At 34.0% G+C, this 19,764-nt stretch overlaps 1 protein-coding gene across 1 annotated transcript; it reads left to right on the top strand.

Annotated features, from left to right (window-relative positions):
• Window positions 1–56: 56 nt before the first annotated feature.
• LOC132543114 (methionine aminopeptidase 1D, mitochondrial-like) lies at window positions 57–5,712 on the top strand. The gene is made up of 7 exons (XM_060206575.1): window positions 57–82; window positions 1,091–1,404; window positions 2,242–2,433; window positions 3,198–3,361; window positions 3,730–3,827; window positions 4,749–4,802; window positions 5,168–5,712. Exons 1-7 carry the CDS (start codon window positions 70–72, stop codon window positions 5,308–5,310), a joined length of 978 nt encoding a protein of 325 aa, XP_060062558.1. The 5' UTR covers window positions 57–69; the 3' UTR covers window positions 5,311–5,712.
• The last annotated feature ends 14,052 nt before the right edge of the window (window positions 5,713–19,764 follow it).

Genomic DNA, 19,764 nt, shown 5'->3' with positions numbered 1-19,764 from the left:
TAGTTTCTTTTTCGAGTTGTTTTGATCTACTTAAGCGGCTCATTCCAACTTTTACCAGACGAAAAAAACATGAGGAGTAAAGGTAGGTTTACATTAAAATGGAAATCAAATGGAATAGGGAAAAATACAAAGCACAAAGATCATTTAGGTCTATTTGACGTCATTTTTATGGTCCATTATCAAGATACGCTATGTTTTTTAAATAGTTTTTTTTATGACGAGGCCGCAAGAAAGAACAAGAAACATTGGTTTTTAATTTCGGGAAAGAAAACACCACCAAACGTCCGATATAAATGCGTTCCAAGGACGAATCCTGAAAGGGATTAGGAGTAAGAATAAGCGTGCCATCGGTGGATAAGTAACCTATTCACAACATACCCTACAGGTCATGGCTCCCTGCTGCTAGTATGTTACTAGGTCATAGTAGTCTGAATTGCAGCCGGTGATTGCTCGCATAAAACACATTTAGTATGCGGGTACAACAGAGATGGTAGTCTCTTAACAATTGCAGATTCAAAATGTTTTGTTTGTCTCTTGTTTCTTGGCAGCTATCCAATGCTCGTAAGAACCTAGTTTTTAATTTGTGCCCAAATCTGTTGTCAGTGAGTGGAAGTTTAAGACCAAGGTGAACAACTTTTGCAAGCGCAAATCAAATAATCCAACAAGTAGTTATCTGTATCATCTAGGTGCATTTAGGTTATGGCATAATTTTCAAATACATGAACAGAAGGACTTATGAGACTGGAGTGTGAAGGAGTATATATTTATGACGTTCTATGGACTTTCTTTATGTCAGTCTGGATCCTAGAGTCCATGGTATTTATTCCAGATCCACATGAAAAAGGTTAATAGAATGCCATAACAATTTGACCTACCTTGGATGATATCAAAATATATGTAAACTGTTTCAAGTTATAATATGAAATCCATATTACAAGTTACAGCCAGATATGTAAATAAGATATGTGCTATATACACATGTACATCTCTGTTACAATGTTATAAAAATTAAACACTTAGTAGATCTATAAACTCTTCCTTTAAAGATATGAGAAAAGATGAAAATTGCAGTTTTCTTTTTTCATTGTAGTTGGGAGGCTGCTGTCATTATACAGGAGATTTGCTGGTAATGGCTCAAAAAACTTTACATTATCAGCAGGAACACCACAGAAAGAAGTATCCAAGTTCCATTATTCAAGAAGAAAGTATAAACTTGTACGTCCAGCTGACTGCACACCTCTGAGGGATTTTCCAAGAGATCGTATACCAATGCCTTCCTATGTTCAAAACCCTACAATTGAAAAAAAAGAGCTGGAATTAAAAAATGAAGAACAATTAAAAAAAATGAGAAGGTCATGTAAACTTGCAAGAAAAATTCTGGATGCAACTGCTGAACAAATTAAGGTTTGCATTTTTTTTAATTTCTGCCTGTGTGTGTATACCAGTTGGTATTTTAAAATTTTGATTTGTGCTGATCTAGATACATATTGTAAGTAGAAGTTTTGTTATGGTGTATGTATATAACATTGAAATATGGTTGAAGCAATCCTACATTCATATAATGTAACCTTTGATAACCTGTAAATTCAATATTAAAGGGATATATTACACACAAACTAGAATTTAAAAAAGTTTCCTTCAAAACAACCAGGAACTAATTTTTCAGTGTATGAAAAAAAAAACTACAAAATTATCTACTTATGTTTTTATGGAAACCGAAACCTCAATTAACCATTTAAATAAACATATGATAATTGATTTACAGAAAATCTATATAGATCTTGTTTAAAAAGCTTATAAGTTGAATCAGTTTAAGGTAAATCTTGTTTTAGTTGTAGCAGGTATTATGTCTTACATGTATGTATATCTTACAGTTGATTGTGTGTATACATGTATGTACCTTTAACTGTCCAGATTGTGTTTCAATCTTTGTAAGAATGCTTTACCATTTTCTTCTGACTTTAGTATCATTCAGATACGTTGGCAGTCAAAAAAATATGAGAGGTATTCCGTTTCTAGTCCGAATTGTTCTGATGTTTGCTAACTTTTATCAGTCAGAAGTTGACTCCTTGCAAAGTTAAAAAGGTAAATCGAATTTCAGAATAATTTGACTAAACAGTTACAGGAAATATATACAAAAAGAATCAAAATACAGCATTCTTAATTAGTATTCCTTGGTTTTTTGTCTCAATTGTGCTTTGAAATTATACAGGGTTATTAAATATTGATTATGTTTGATAGCCTGGCGTGACAACAGATGAACTGGATGAGTTTGCCCATGAGATGTGCATAGAACATAATTGTTACCCTTCTCCTCTCTTCTACAACCTATATTACAAGTCTATATGCACATCAGTAAACAATGTAATGATCCATGGAATTCCTGACCTCCGACCTCTGTACAGTGGCGATATCATCAATGTTGATGTGACTGTAAGTAAAAATATTCTCAACACATCCAAATCTTAAAATTATATCAGTCAAAGTTCCATTGTTTAGCTGTGCCGTTTTGCATGGTGAAACAATTGTTTCTATTCCTATTCTTTTTAAAGTCATGTGATTTGTACTTTAACTCTGAGGGAAGGTTTCTAGAATTACAATATGTCTAGTTAAGACTAGTTCTGGTATGGAACTAAACTTAATGTAGTCTAGCTATAGACGCTATAGACATTTTTCTTCTATGTTTACATTGTAGTGAATTCAGGTTTTGTGTTACTGGTTCCGTTGTCCTGGACTCCAGCACCTCATTGCAAATCCTTAAATTTTTTTATTAGAAAAAATATATGGTGTTGGAGGGAATGGGAAGCTACTAATTTATCAGTGGGTGATTTTATCAAAACCAAGATGTGCTTATGAGACACTATATCCCTGGTTGCAACAAAAGTGTAAGGCATGTGCTAATTGCATGCACACTTTGTGAGACACTTATATGTTCATTGTGGTAATGATGTTCTTTAACTTTCCAATGTAGGTCAAAGGTCACATGGTCAAACATTCTGGTACCACCAGTAAGGTGTTACCACAAGGAACACACATGACAAATATGTAAGCCAAACTTCTTATGCAATAGTTATGGGAAAGGTTAAAGTTTGACAACAGACAAGCAGACACTACAACAACAATATGCCCCTGATCTTTTGATCTCGGTTATAAAAAAAATATTCGTTTTAAGAAATGTTACAAACATTTTGTTCCAGATATTTTTTGATGGATATCATGGTGATGTGTCAGAAACTTATCTAGTTGGAGATGTAGACGATGACGGTAAACATTTAGTTAATGTGGCCAGGAAATGTCGGGACGCTGGTATTAGCGTGTGTGGACCAGGACAGCCTATGAATGTTATTGGAAATGCTATAAGGTATGCACAAGATATTGAATTGGTATGGATGGTTGTAGTGTCTGGACAGCTGATGTGTGATTGATATTGGAGAGCCCCTGAAAAAATATTAAATGTAGCTCTGTGGTGGATAGTTGATTCAAATATCATCTATAGTTTTTGAAATTTTTTCTATTAGAAATAAATTCAGTATGTTTGTAATATCAGCATTTTTATACATGAAATAATTCTGCATATTTGACAATGCATGTTTTCAAAACAAATTGTTTACCAATGCTTTCAGAATTCTAGGTCTTTTTAACTATAGTTTGATAAACATCATAGATTTTCAAAAATTGTTCATGATATTATCCTCTTTTTTAAATGATATTTGTGAAATGTCTTTCAAGTGAGGTTGCTGAGTCAGAAGGATTGTCAGTAGTACCTGAAATACTAGGTCACGGCATTGGTACCTACTTCCACGGACCACCAGATGTTGTGCATGTTGGTGAGTATCAGTATCTAGTATCAAAAACATGCTTCACTTAGTATAATCGGATTTAAGCGCATGATAACTTTTTCTCAAATTAGTACAGTGACGAATTTGCACATCTGTACTAATTACTTATATAAACAATAAAGTGAGTCAGCAGTTAGCACAATTATATTCAATTAAGTGAGTCAGCAGTTAGCACAATTATATTCAATAAAGTGAGTTGGGAGTTAGCACAATTATATTTCAGCATTTTACTTTCAATAGGTAGGAAAAACAATAAAATTGTTACTTCTAGAAAATGAATGTTTACAGTTTTTTTTTTGTTTTGTTGCTTATGGATTTTTATCACAAATAAGATTTGAATTCAGTAAATTAAAAACAATATAAAATGATACATCAAGTCTGATGCATATTTTGTACATTTATACATATCATGTAAAAACAAAGTGACCAGACAATTTATTGCACTATGTTTTGTGTTTCATGACTTTATAATGATATGTAACTTCTAAATTCTTAAGTGATTTGTTTTCATGACAATACAGAACCATGACACAGAAGGATAACAACAGCTCTATTGCCTAAAACCTTATTATCTTGAAATATGTTTTAAGATATTTCAATACTTTTTACCACAATTGTATATCGACATAATGAAAAAGTAAAAATTGATCACTGAAAGGGTTTTACTAAGATTTATAAAATATTTCAGGAACCGATCTTCCAACCACTTTGAAATACATCTTCATGAACATTCATTTTTAGCAAAAAGTTACCAAATTCTTTAGTATTTGTACCACCAATGTAAAAAATTAACATTTAAGACCGAATTGAACAGCATGCCTAGTTACATGTAGTACTGTGTAGTAATGGGCTCCGCAACAAATCATAAATGATAATCCTAGTGATATATGTTATATCTGTATGTTTCAGCACATGATCCTGATGAGGAAGTTTTGATGCAGAGTGGAATGACTTTCACAATAGGTAATTAAAACATTTATACTAAAGTAACAGTAAATGTCTTCATTTCATGAGTAAGATATATAAATTTTCTAGATTTAGTACTGAGGACCAGACGTCATCCGTTGTAACATCTTCAACAGGTTTTAATGGTTTACATGTTTTAGAATGCTAGGTATGCTGTCCTTAGAACCCAGTGTTCAAATTTGTTACAAAAGTATTGATCTTCAGTGAGTTTTTATAAACTTGAACCAATGATTTTTGCAATACTGCTATTGCTTAACGCCAGTTCTTGCTTACCTGTGGAGATGATGTTATCTAGCCAGGCAGCTCATTGTAACCATAACTTTGCCACACACTACAACATACATCTACTTTCTCTGTTACAGAGCCTCTTGTTTGTGAAGGGGAGACAGCTTACACTGTGTTGAATGATGGTTGGACTTGTATATCTAATGATGGAGGGCGGTCGGCCCAATTTGAACATACCATTCTTATTACAAATAATGGAGCTGAGGTTTTAACAAGTTGACACAATTGTAGCCCATATAAGATTTTTTTTCAGAATTATTAAAGCATTGATTTAAGTTGTTGTTGTTGTTGGAATATTGGTTTATTTACCATTGTATGATCATTGACAAAAGGCTGGTTGAGTTGCGCAGTGACAAAACACTCGCCTTTCATCTAGCCATCCGGGATTCGATTCTCAGAACAGATGTGAAACAGTATGAGGTCACCTGCCTGATCAAACAGGTATGAGGTCACCTGCCTGATCAAACAGGTATGGGGTCACCTGCCCAACAACGTGAGTTTTCCCTGCATACTCTGGTTTCCTCCCACGTTAAAAATTATCCTGCGCTTCTATCAAGGCCAAGATGAGTGATCAATATGTTTTGCAATTGTTGTGAAATGAATAAAGTTTATATATAAAGGCTGTTTTTTCACAGTTTATTTATACCAGTGTAGGATCTTAAAATGAATTTTTATTTCAAATGTGATTTTATGAAACAAGTTTTTAAATGTTTTTATTTTTGTGGGCTTTGGTGAACAGAAAATTTAAAGTTTGAGGCAACTTTCAACAAATATCATATGAAATGAGAACAAATTGAAGATAATTTTTATCATATAACTCAGATAAAGCAACCTTTTCCTGTAATGAGTTATATTTGACCAACTTCGAACTTTTGTCTGCAGTACCCCACATTATATTAGTATTGTAGGTACATCATCAACATTGAGAACATAGATTCCTCGGAAGTCTAGAAAATTCTACAGTTAAATCTATTCAAACACAAAACATAGCAACGGTACAAAGTATGTAAACACAACATTGTTACCAGAAATATAGCTGTACATTATGGTTTTGTTCTAATTTCAGAAAAGTTTGACTTAGAATTAACAGTATTTGTAGACTTTTTTCTGCTGTGCATAAAAATCTTGAAACTGTATAGATTAATGAGTATTACGTTGTATAAAATAACATGAATAATTTATAAACTTTGGATATATCAATCAAAGTGGAGGAATAGATCAAAAATGAAAAATATTACCGTAAGCATTTTTCTTTTCTGGGTTTCCTTTTGTTTACCCAACAGATTTCCTTCCATTTGATATGTTGTCAATGAAACTACTGAACTTTGATTGGAAGATCACGTGACACCCATCAGTTGTCTGCATTCCGTGATGCACAAAATATACAAAATTTTAATGTACCTGTCTGTAGTGGTGAAAAAAATAATAGAGAAATTAAAAAGTACTAAAAATATCAGAATATACAAGATGTCAAGCCTTTATGAAGTATTGTCGATAACCAATTTAACAAAAAAATGATGAAGGTGAAGTTTTTATAAATTACTAAAATACTTTAGATGTTAATTCTGTTTGTATTACAATCGTCTGGTGAGGTACAATGTCCAAGCATTGTGCAACCAAGTTTAAACGAGTTATGCCCCTTGATAGAGACAAATTACATTGATAGCTTTATGAAAACATGCACACTTGTAATTCTACTAACCATCCAACACGTAAAGAAAGAAGTGGTAATTATTATCAATATTTGTAATGTTATTATTTTTATTATTATTACAGTCATAACCGCCCGTCAACGCGTAAGAGGTCATTAGGGCCATCAACCGGTATATATCTACAATGTGCTTGCAAAGCTTAGCAGTAACAAGTTTGTTTTGCATTAAAAAAGGTCAGTTGATACGGACTTATTTAAATCAATTTTAGAAAAAAGATAATTGAAATCGGTTATCTGCTGTTATGGGTCAAATTTTGGCTCGGTAATTAGGGATCTGTAATTTATTCTTTTTACTTACGGATATGTAATTGGTTCTGTTTGCGGTAGGTATCTTTAATTAGTTCTGTTTACTTACGGACCTGTAATTTGTTATCTTTACTTGGGATCTGTAATTATGAATCTGGGATAGGAGATCTGTAATTGCCTCCCTTGCTAGCTCGAGATCTATAATTTGTTATCCACATTTATGGTTATGTTATCAACTCTGTTCTTATGGATCTGTAATATGTTCTCTAAAATTATCGTCTGTAATTGGTTCTATGTAAATGTTGATTTGTTATTGGCTCTGTGTAATTATGGATCTGTAATTGGCTCTGTGTAACTGTGGATCTGTAATTGGCTCTGTGTAATTATGGATCTGTAATTGGCTCTGTGTAATTATGGATCTGTAATTGGCTCTGTGTAACTGTGGATCTGTAATTGGCTCTGTGTAACTATGGATCTGTAATTGGCTCTGTGTAATTATGGATCTGTAATTGGCTCTGTGTAATTATGGATCTGTAATTGGCTCTGTGTAATTATGGATCTGTTATTGGCTCTGTGTAATTATGGATCTGTAATTGGCTCTGTGTAACTGTGGATCTGCAATTGGCTCAGTGTAACTGTGGATCTGTAATTGGCTCTGTGTAACTGTGGATCTGTAATTGGCTCTGTGTAACTGTGGATCTGTAATTGGCTCTGTGTAACTGTGGATCTTTAATTGGCTCTGTGTAATTGTGGATCTGTAATTGGCTCTGTGTAACTGTGGATCTGTAATTGGCTCTGTGTAACTGTGGATCTGTAATTGGCTCTGTAACTATGGATCTTTAATTGGCTCTGTGTAACTATGGATCTGTAATTGGCTCTGTGTAACTATGGATCTGTACGTCTCTGAAATTATCGTCTGCAATTGACTCGGTAGTTTTTATATCCGTGATTGACTCTGTGTAATTATGTATCTGTAATTTGGTCTCTGTAATTTCGTCTGTAATTAGCGCCATGTAAATATTAATCTGTAATTGGCTCTCTGTAATTATTGATCTGTAATTTTTCTCTGAAAATATCGTATGTAATTAGTTTTAAGTAAATGTAAATACTGGTCTGCTATTGGCTCCCTGCAAATATGGATATGTAATTGGTTCTTCGTAATTATGTATCTGTAATCAGTTCTTTGTAATTGTAATCATCGCCTTTAGTTTGCCCGGTGTAATTATTGATCTGTAATTGGCTTTCTGTAGTTATAGGTCTCTAATTGGATCACTGTAATTATCGATCTGTAATTGACTCCCTGATGTTTGATATAAATTGGTTCTCAGTATTTAGGAATTTGAAATTGGTTTACTGCTGGTAGGGATCATGGTATCATCTTGCAAAATAAAGAAAACGTCACTATGTGACAAATAAAGATTCAACAAATATGGTGAATTGACGTAACTTAAGCCCAAAAATATCGCTCATGGTGATTCAGCGCCTGTCTGAAATTGGTTATGTTAAAAGGAAACGTACCTGAGTCATGATTGATTTTTTTTTCTCTCGACTAGAATACGGCGAACATGAAATGGCGGGTTCCATTGTTTATCATTGTCTCCGATTCTCTTACCAACTATAAAAAATATATGTATTTATGTATCGTTATTCTCGACAGTACAGCTTCAGATTTCCTTTTTGTGTTACCCGATAAAGAACTTTCTACATATGATCATTTCTGAAACCCGGAAGTTGACCTTTGAAACAATATTTTCTTACTAATACAATGTATCAATAATAATTGATCGCAATATGCAACTGACCAATTGAAAAGAAATCATTTGAAGACTGTAACACAACTGGCCCATGTAATCTTGAAAGTGACCTATGGTCATGCTTATTATCAAACCTGATAGCTTATGTCTTGGATATCTGAGATGAGGAATGTCAGAGTTTTGAGTTAAATATATTAAGCCGTTATTGAATTACAAAAATTTAGATAAAACGGATATGGCGTCATGACAGCACATTTTGAGATCGTCTGACAGGATGCCATTTATATCCTTCGTGTTTTATCTGTCGCCATGCGACGTCCGCCACACGCTGTCAAACGTGCGTGAACTTTCAAACGACTTCTCAGTAACCGAAAAGCTTAGGGTTTTATATTGGGTATGTGCAATTGTAGAATATTGAGATGAAGCGTTACCAAGTTTGTGGAAATGAATGACATGCATACACTTTTACAGTCATGGTTCAAACAATTTCTTAATAATCACAGGGCACAATGTGCTGATAGGTATTACACTAGGATGAATTTCTTTAAATATTTGATCTGGACCTATTTTTATGGTCATTGATATCAAATATGTATAGAACTTGAAATTTCGTCTTGCAACAAGCTGTTGGTCTTGGTTTATTTGTGAAGTAGCACACTTTACGAATAGGATCCCAAGTTTACAGACATTGACTTTATAAAGTCTTCTGTAAGCTGTTGAACAGGTGAGCAATTCAAACCCTTGGGGCTTCTATCAAATCTTTATACTGCAGTTAGATGACCGTTAAGGCATATGGGTCTCTTGTTATTTTTTAATTTAGTCAAACACATGTGGTAGAACATCTTGTTTATTATGTTTTATAGATAGCAAAAATCAACGGGAAAATTCAAAATGGCGTACATCATTAACGGTAGAGTAAGGGAAAACTGAAACCACCAAATCCATTGGGTTGACATTATCAATCGACTACTACAATTTCTTTTCCAAACAGAAATGGAAAAAAAAAAAAAAAAAAATTACAAAAAATTGTGACCTTTGACCCAGCAACGCGGATTTTTTTTTTTTATTAAAGTTTTGTAAATAACACACAGAGACAAAATGTTAGTATCGTAGGTAGCTTACAAAGTTCGTCATTGCATGAATGCTACATAATCAATATAGTTATGGACTTTATAAGATTTTGATCTATGACGTCATGGTGGTCATATCGGATTTTTTACTTACTTAAAAAGTTTAATGGCACCTTCAATCTATGGCCTGTCCTACACTTTCAGGACTGTGCTTATATACATATTACCAGTCAAAAGATTAGGAGGTAACAAATGATACTAAAACTACCAAAAACAGTAGTTTTTTTAACGATATGGTGAAACCCTCTCAATAACACTGACCACATGTTTCAATGAGGCATATCATGATGTCTTCGGACACTTTTCTGTCAAGTCACCGCCTGCAACTACTGCAATGAATTAAACTTTGGCACTTCTGTTGTATTGATATTTGAATAGGGATGGAAATATAATTGTACATCTCTGGCCCCAGGTGGAAAATTTACTACCACTTTTCTAGATAAGCTTCAGAATGATTTTCACCCGTACGGGTAAATGGCATGTGCCAATTCTGGGCTCTTTATATCACGTGAGTCAAATGGGTTATGGGACCATCGCCATTGGCATGTTAATTTGGTGACCAGTCCAGCAACGACGACGGATGGTAGGTTGTTTCTCGTGGCATGAGTGTAACGTCTTCATTTCTTTTAGACATATTATTTTTTTTACCGTATAACCGGTTGTTTACGCGGGGACGTTATTTTCTCTATTTTGCGGTAACCGCAAAAATGTAATTCTTAAAATATTGAGACACGTATTTATTAGATGTCCTTTTACATCCATACCACCAAAATTTAATTTCGTTACAAATATTTTTCGATGGTTTTAAAAGAATATTTTGACTCGTAAAATTTCACAATATAGCATATTTTGAAATACATTTTTGTTATCAATATTTGATAACACAGAGAAAGAAAAAGAAAGAATAGAAAGGAAAAAATTGTAACTGAAGTTGACTTTATATGTGAATATCTTACTCAATGCTCGATATTCAGTAAACAATTACATGTATTTGAATAAGTTTATGTTAACTAAGTCGGCAGAAAACATGAAAAATGCCACAGGTGTTCTTTCTGTACGTAAATAAGAAGGTAAAGCTCAGTGCTGATCGCTGACACCTGACGTTAGCTGGTTTCAAAAAAAAAAAAAAAAAATAGGACGGCATTACAATCGGAGTATCCATGTTGTCCTCGTGTCTAGCCGAAACGAACGTGAATAAATAACTTCATTCTATTTAAATGTTTGTAAATGGAGCTATTTACGTGTTAATTTCATGGAAAGCAATATTAATGCTTCCATTGAGCTTCGCACAGTTTTGTATACATTATATAGGAGAACCATCATGACTGTATATCATTGTTTAGAAGTGTGATCAATAAAGAACGAAACAGGCACAACTACAGCTTGACAATATTGAAGCTCTCTCCCACAATGTTACTCATTAATAAATTGTTCAATTAAATCTCTCTTTGCTAATGGCACAACAAACAAACGCATGTTACGTTGGTAACAGTCCATAATCATAATGAATATTGCATGAACTGGGCCGCAAATTTAAAAGAGCTGTTATCAATACGGTTACTAAAACATAAAGAAAATACCAGCATGTAAACATAATCATAATCAAAACACGAAAACTGCTGAAAACAGACAAGAAGAATAAGAAAGGCGTTCCGAAAGAGAAAGTGTCTTCTGCTTCATCGACGTCATCCGCCATGTAAATCTTTGACAATGCAAGTAAGTAATGTCACGTTCTCTCATGAGAACAATGCATAATACAACGGAAATACAATATTTTTCAATGAGGTTACTATGGCGACCGCAAAATTTCCCCATAATTTTCATCATCTAAAGACATGGTAAACAAACCTGGGACACCTTGTAACGCAACATATGCAATAAGGACTAGGGCGACAGTATTGGTTAATCTGCAATAAAAAAAATCAATGGAAAGAGAGAAAACGACTTCTACTCAGAGAACAAGAAGCGATTATTTGAGGGTTTAGTGTCGGATGTTCTCTGTTGTCTATGGGATGATGATAATTCAGGATGTATTCGATCGCCATCTCAACCGTTTAATGGGACCCATTAACTTACATTAGGATGTTCAAGGGGAAAATGTTAACGGGAAGATCCATAAGCAGTTTTCCCATCGTGGTCATCGTATGTCAAGATCGATTTCAAGGTGAAATTTCAACAAATGAGAATATCTATTTAATGTAAATTTGCATGGCATAACCGTACATTATGTTTCTTTCATTTTTCCTCGGGGACGACCGAAGAAAACTGATCCATGTCTTTTCCCCACAAATTTTCCGAAGAACACGTCTTTTCAGACACGGGAAAAACACGTAAGCAAACATTTGACATACACATATGTAACGACCAAGAACACGGCCCCTAGCGATACCCACAAAGCACGTGTAACCTGCCCGGAACGGTGTGACTGGGCCTTATCAGTATTACGCTTCGTTCGATGGCCAGCAGCGTGCTACTTCCGGTCTGTATATACCAACGAAATGACCGGTTGCTTTCGATCTGACTAACATAGTTTGTTTGAAAAAAGTTACAATAATATTTGTACACGTGTATTGCATCAACGGTATAGCCCATGATACTTCCCCACTGCGTATCATTTAAAAAATCACGCTCGTGACACAATGACGTGCTACTTTTGAAATGCATAACTTCAAAGCGTTGCATGCACACTGCATCTGGCACCCAAAGGGCACAGCACCATGGTACTTGTATTATTGGTTGCGTCCTATTGACGATCTGTATAGAAAGTCGAATTAACACAATACAGGTTACCTCTGCGACCAGACAATGTGACGAGCTCATAACAGATTTTCTAAATTTGTCGGTTATTACACTCGAGCTCCCACATCTGTCATTGGATACCTGATGCATTCGCGTTGGGATTATAATGGTTGTTGTTACAGTCCATTCTGTCTATAAACAACTGATGAATACACTCACTCATATTTGACCTATTACTCGGAACTGCGGATAAGTAATTAGTAATGGTACAATGCTGGTAATTGATATTTGCACTTACGTGAGACTGAATGAGAGATAGATACTTATTATGTATGGCAATGTACTTGATATGTACCTTAAATATACATCGAATCATACAGAAACGCGAGAAAAACCAAACAAAAACCAGTTTATCTGACTCAGTGTGCAGCCATACAGTTGTGTGTGCAATTGATTTGAAATTCGCTCAACATATCTGAACTGCATTATAGACCTGGTCAGCGATATCAGTTTACATCATGATGTGATCAATCTGTTATATCGACCGGTCCAACATTAAGTCACCGTGTCCCCCTAACTACCACAACGAGAGCTTCCGGCAACACTTACACGGAACAATATTTTCTGATATAATAATGATTATTGTTTTGTATGTAAATAAACACAATACAATTTTTTTATAAATCCGTTCTAAACGATACAATATATGTTGTTTGCTATAAGGGGTGATTTCGAAAGAGAAGAGCATTACCTTAACTTGTAACAGACGAGGTAAAGGTGTATGTTTATAAGCATTAACTTGCTTATAGTTTGTCATCGTTTCATTCTATAATAGAAAATATATAGAAAACTTTCTATTATTTTGCCCTCAAGAACGATACAGATGTATTGTGGTGTATGTGTTCCGGAAGGTACCATCAGGATGGATTGGGGTCCCATCTTCTTTGTGAAAAATATGCTCGAAATTAATGAAATTTCATTTTCGACATGGTCTTACTTATTTTCAAGGTTACATATATAACATTGACAGCTGTATCTTCACGATGTTATGCGCTTAAGATAAAATGCATTTTGCATCCTATCAAAAAGAAGTATCGAAATAATTATTCATTTTTTTTGTTTTTGGAGAAAAAATTCAAATGTGCTGACGAACTGTTAATGTCTGAAGATTTCACATTAGCACAAATAATTGTATAAATATTGGTATAAAATGGCTGAAATGAATACAGCATTCAACATATACTACAGGGCTAAGTGAGAAGCCTACAGCTGCTTTGCATATCTTCATGTAAATTTGACATTTCGTGAACGTCTCGCTTCGTTGTCGGATTTCCGACAAAATTCAGATTCAAATGAACCATAATTCAAGGTTATATATTCTAATACAGGCCCGTGTGTTTGTCAATCAAAGCTTATACTTAACGTCTATGTCTCAAAAGCACGAGGTAATTTAGCATTGCAGTCCAATTCATAGTTACTTGGTTGTCTACACGACGCCACCTTGACAACTCCCACGGACCACGCACATTACAGCGAGATCTCAATCATAGATGAAAAGGAATACTGCCGTGTTTCTTGATTTATAATTAATGATATTTTCAAAATAGAAAAAAGTAAACTATACCTTATTAACGTCAAGGAGAAATTACTAACATAGTACCAAATTTGCTTCCCATTTCTCTACTGGAACAATGATTTCGTTATTGAACCTTGTAAAGCTCTGTTCAGTCTGTGCATGTACATATAATTTAACATCAAAGTGCTTCATCTAACAATCATGTTCTTAACATTTATACAATCAAGAAATATCGAGACCCTTATATAATATTGAATTTCTCCATCTAGCCAAGCAGTTAAGAGTAACAGATTATTTTATTCCTATATGTAATGGCGCATACGGTCATTGTCTCTGCAACAAGTTCCATCAAGACAGCTTCAATAAACTCCTCTGATTACAACACGTAAATGATTAATGAATAAAATTTATTCTGTTTATTGGCACTCTCGGACGTGACAGAATCAAGGTACAGGGCTTGTGTGACAAAACGTGTTAAAAACAAGGAACTGGCGCCGTTAAAAAATCTGCTTTAGATATTGGAAAGGTAAGGTTCTTAATTATAAGGTGCTAGAGTATTGGTGAGCCGTTGTGCCGTCGTGCAGACTGCCGTCAATTCCCATAGGAAGGCCATGGAACACTTACATTTTCATCTCTGTCAATTGGCCGTGTTTCCCCACAGTAACCTGACACGTCCACGCGTGAGCCGCTATACACCATATCGCCCGTAACAAGCTCGAAAGCAAATCGATGTTACCAAGTGCGTTCTGGTAGTAGCGTTTTTACAACCATGTGTTTGCCATGACAAATCTCCATGACATTGTCAGTGTCGAGTCTTTTAAAGGTTGCAATTTCTCAACAAATATACATTCCATTAACGTAAAAAACAAGGCTGTCACCCTTAAATTATTAATGACAAGTGATTGCAGGATGTGAGAACGGGGAATTCGTTGAAGTGCTTTAAAGACTAGCTTTCACCTGTCATCATGGTACAACTTGGATATTCGCAAGGCTACACAAGTAAGTGGTTGTCGTGTTTGTTGACGTTATACCCCCATGTATTGAATAGTAAGATTAGAACTGATCTGAATAATGCCAGAAGCAAACATGTGTTCGGGTTGAGTACTCTTATACTACGTGTCTGAAAAAAAAAGTGAACAGTATTTGTTGCCTATTTAATTGCTTTACACTCCAAAGACCGTGTTTTTTCGATGTCTATAATATTTTGTCTATATTTCTCACCGACAATAGCGCAATTTAACGATCGCACATTTGGTACTGCGTTAATGTGAACTAAATAGAATTGCGGATGATATGATGATTTATGTGCATTGATCATACGAGATGTTCATTATATGTGATACTATTTTAAAGTATCAGATACAGGTATTTATCGTTCGTTTATTGTATAATTGATCTCATGTCAATAAAATGCATCACCATAAACCATAAATATACCAAAATGTATTGAATGTGTATTATCATCAACAACGCTGTCTTCAGAGTGAATGACAATAACGGCATCTTTATTGCAACGTTTTATTTTTATTGATAGCTATATGTCAACGTGTATTTTATTATGTAACAAAAACTGACAACTGTACAATTTGTCTATATAAAGATAATACACACATATTTACACGTAAATACACATCCCAATAAAACATTTTTTCTCTATTTGTTTTTTTGTAAAACAAACGTACATTATATAACAACCTAATCGTTCTTTACAAATCCAGTGCCACTGATAACGAAATGGGTTATGCAGCAAACGTATAAAAAAATCACTAGGCCGATATATTGTGCCTCTCTGGTGAAATTGATTGTTTCTTTAGTGACTTTCCAGCATCATTGACCTTCGGGGAATATAGAAATGTCGCTTATCAATATGGGTAATACTTCACATTTCAATAAAACGGTCCTGTTGTGGTTTCGAAAGCATTTCCCCCATATACTGCATTCATAGCAAAGGATTTTGTATATATAGTAGCATTTGATTGCCTTAGTCGAATTTTATCAAGGATTGTGGGGGTCTTTCATGAGTATTTGTAGATATCAATGGTTATTGTATGTGAATGTAGACCATTTTAGATTCTTAACACTTCAAGATTTTGTATTTTGTTTCTACAGTTCTGTTTAACACTTGAATACCAAAGTGATAAATCTTAATTCTCTGAGGAATGCCTTAATGTCATTGTTGCAATGCTGGAACCTGTGCTGGTAAAAGACAAATGCAGTATATTCTCTCGCACATCCCAATAGCGTTGTAAACAAATATTACTTTCTTTTTAGAGCATCTTTATAGTTTTGGAGATTTGTATCGTTTTACGTTGTATGTTTCAGATATTACACTAAAAATAGCTATTTTTGTGACCAGATGTATGTATTCGTTGTAATTCAACACGTCATTCTGATGGCGTGAGGGAAACGTATGTGATTTCCCTCGTGTTTTCTCTGACCTGATTAGCATGGACACAGAACGGCTGATCCATTACACGAACTCCATGGAGACAAGGACTACTTACACAGAAAGAAAAATCACTTAATTTTCTTGTCACATTATCCTTAATGTTTCTGAGGATGGTCTCGTGGTCGGGCTGCGCAACGTCTTTGTTATATTTCATTAAGTTATTTTTCACAATTTTGTGCTGAATATGACGTTTGCGTTGATACACATAATCTCCTATTCCTATGACACTTTTCATTTTCAGTGCAGGTACGGTTGAATTATATATAATATATCATTTTCATTAATTTCTGCTTAACGATTTAGTGGCAAACAAGACAGTGTTTGAAAATATCTTTTAACTGTTACTGTAATCGTAATTTGTACTTTGCTTTTCATAAGAAAGGAATGCACCATAATGACCAAAATGGTGAAAAATAAATAAATAAATGTATTTAAACATTTTACCCGTATACAATAAAAAATTCGTGTTGATGAATATGCTCCCAACTGAACTTGCATTGTATTTAAAAACCATTTCATCGAAATAGAAAGCAATTTATCGAATTGCATATTACGATAAATAAGCGACGTTTTCTTAAAGGGAGAAACCTTTTTAGTGCTATATTTCGTCTTTAAACAAAATGCTTTGATAATGAAAACTTGTCCTTTCTAACCGTGGTATGGCATTGAATTGAAGTCACAAAATAACATTACTGTGTATTTTTAGTATAAGATTGGTGTATCACTTCTTTGTAATACAGCGTGTACCAATACTTAAATATTCTGTACTTTTAATCATATTATATCATCATGTAATGTTTTGTACATGAGTATCCGGATTTAAAGAAATGGATGTATAAGATTGTAAGTAGATAAGCGAGAGATTAGTAGGATGTTTCTTTTGGTTTCATAGTAAACTCATGGGAATTGTAACAGTGTACATAAAACCTTTACTATACACTTTGCGTTGTTTACGTCAATAACGAGATTCTAATGTGTTTTCCCTATGCATTTAATGGCATTGTTGTAGGAATTCCGCGCTGAAATCACCTATCAGTTGAGTTTTATTGAGATCTATGTGATTGAATACACAAACAAGTTCAAGTTATTGTCACACCGAGTTGACATCAAAGCATTTGCAATGTACTTGTATACGCAGGAACATTACAGTGAGAATCAAACATGGCTTTTGTGAAGTGGAACGATATTTAAACAACTAATCCATCTTCAGTTGAGATTTTAATCACGATTCTTCAAGAGCATAGTATTAAGACTCATATGTATTTATTCATTAAATATGTGTTTTGTTTTTCTGCCTATATATGATTTAAAAACATGGTCTCATAATCATATTGTTTTGCACATTAACTTGTTCATTATCGCCCCGTTTGGATTAATCCTGATATACATAGTTTGCTCATTTTAATTTCAACATCTCAATTGAATTTCGGCATATTCGAACATAGCTAAAAAAAACTTCACAGCATACAGTGCATAACATAGTGGTATGATATTAATTCAGATGAAAGAACCATCACCATGCTGTTCAGTAATGAACATATAACTAAGAATAATAACATTAGTTTTATTGAAAGAAATACATTGTTCGGTAGAATTATTTTATCATTAAAGAAGATGTTTACATAAAGAAAATACTTTATGATTTTATGATTATGGAATTGAATTGAATAAAAGTAATGAACTGTTATACTCAGTACGATATTGACATATTATCTTACAGTAATGAATGCATTTTGGTTTTTAATCATTCTGTATTATCTTTATTATTAGATTTATTTATATCTTTATCATCGTTGATATCGTTTTGCCTGCAGGTAAAGCGTCCTGATTTGCAGATATTATTACATTTCCTGTATGCAAAAATACTGGGCTTGATCGACCACGAAAGAAGCCAAAACAACACATTATCTATTATTTCGAAAGAAAAAAAATGTACTGGTTAATCATGATTCAGTAAAAGAATAATTCAGATTGCCTATCAGTGATAAAGGAACAGCCATTCGCCGTTTGTATTGGATAATACAGAAGACACATTGTTGCTGACTCGTCGAATTGTTTTACCAAATTTTTATCAAAAAGTCTTCCTACACATCAGGGTTATAGGCCTATCGTGTTTGATGAGACGAGGGAGGTTACGGTTATCATACAGATCTCTTGGAAAGTATCATGCTACCGTATGCAATTAATTAAAACGGCGGTGTTTGATGCTCGTTAGGGCGATGGTATCATTGTTGTTTATATTGTCCACATTTAAGAACGTGACTACATGGCGAGTGTCGCCGATGAAACAGGAGAAGCTTACTCTTCCGGAACATATGGTTTTATTATTTTTCAGGAGTTTCCACGTAAGTCTTTCTTTGTTGATATTTGGTCCTCGTTTCATCAAATATGAGTTTGAAGAAAATAAAATAGTTGAAATGTCTGTATTTTTCTTTGTTATTGCTGCATGATAGAACAGAACATGTCATTTGTGTAAGAATTTTGGCAAAACAATAAATAAGTAAATAGATAAACAAACAATCCTTACAGAATTTGATCTTTTTTCGGCCCTAGAGAGTCACGATTTCGTTCGAAATTAAACCTTATCACCGTTATGTTATTGAAATCTTATTTAGTTATCTATGGCATATTGTACAAGTAAATAGTTGATACCCACGAATGCAATGAAACATTTATATAATTTAATAATATACTTAGAAAATATCTATTATCTCACATCGTTAGAAGGCTTATCCCGTGATTACGCATCCGTCCTCGGCCTCTCATCCCGTTTCACATTACCCTAAAACACAAGAATCATGATACGTAAGGAGCAGTACTAATTAGGTGGAAAAATCACCTTGATCCAAGTCCAAGTCATATGGGAACAAATTAATTAAAATCCCCCGATTAACTAGATAGTCTAGATTCACAATATTTTAATTGTAGATTTCCGAAAATAAATGTCTGCATCTCAAAGTTAATGTCACAATAACACTATCTCTAGTAGGTTCCTACGTTTTAACCTAACACAGTTTGCGGAATGAAATTACCTTAACCGGTGCCTTTGAAGGTCAATTACGCTAGGTA

This window comes from Ylistrum balloti, unplaced genomic scaffold, assembly GCF_031769215.1.
Source record: "Ylistrum balloti isolate Yb309-2 unplaced genomic scaffold, AGI_CSIRO_Ybal_v1 Utg369740, whole genome shotgun sequence".
Lineage (NCBI taxonomy): Eukaryota > Metazoa > Mollusca > Bivalvia > Pectinida > Pectinidae > Ylistrum > Ylistrum balloti.
This window is presented reverse-complemented; position numbering and strand designations above follow the sequence as displayed.

Excerpts from the sequence above, each read along its gene's own strand:
- LOC132543114 (XM_060206575.1), top strand. Across the intron at positions 1,405-2,241 it reads CAACTGCTGAACAAATTAAG|CCTGGCGTGACAACAGATGA; the intron begins GTTTGCATTTTT and ends TATGTTTGATAG. Across the intron at positions 3,828-4,748 it reads ACCAGATGTTGTGCATGTTG|CACATGATCCTGATGAGGAA; the intron begins GTGAGTATCAGT and ends TGTATGTTTCAG.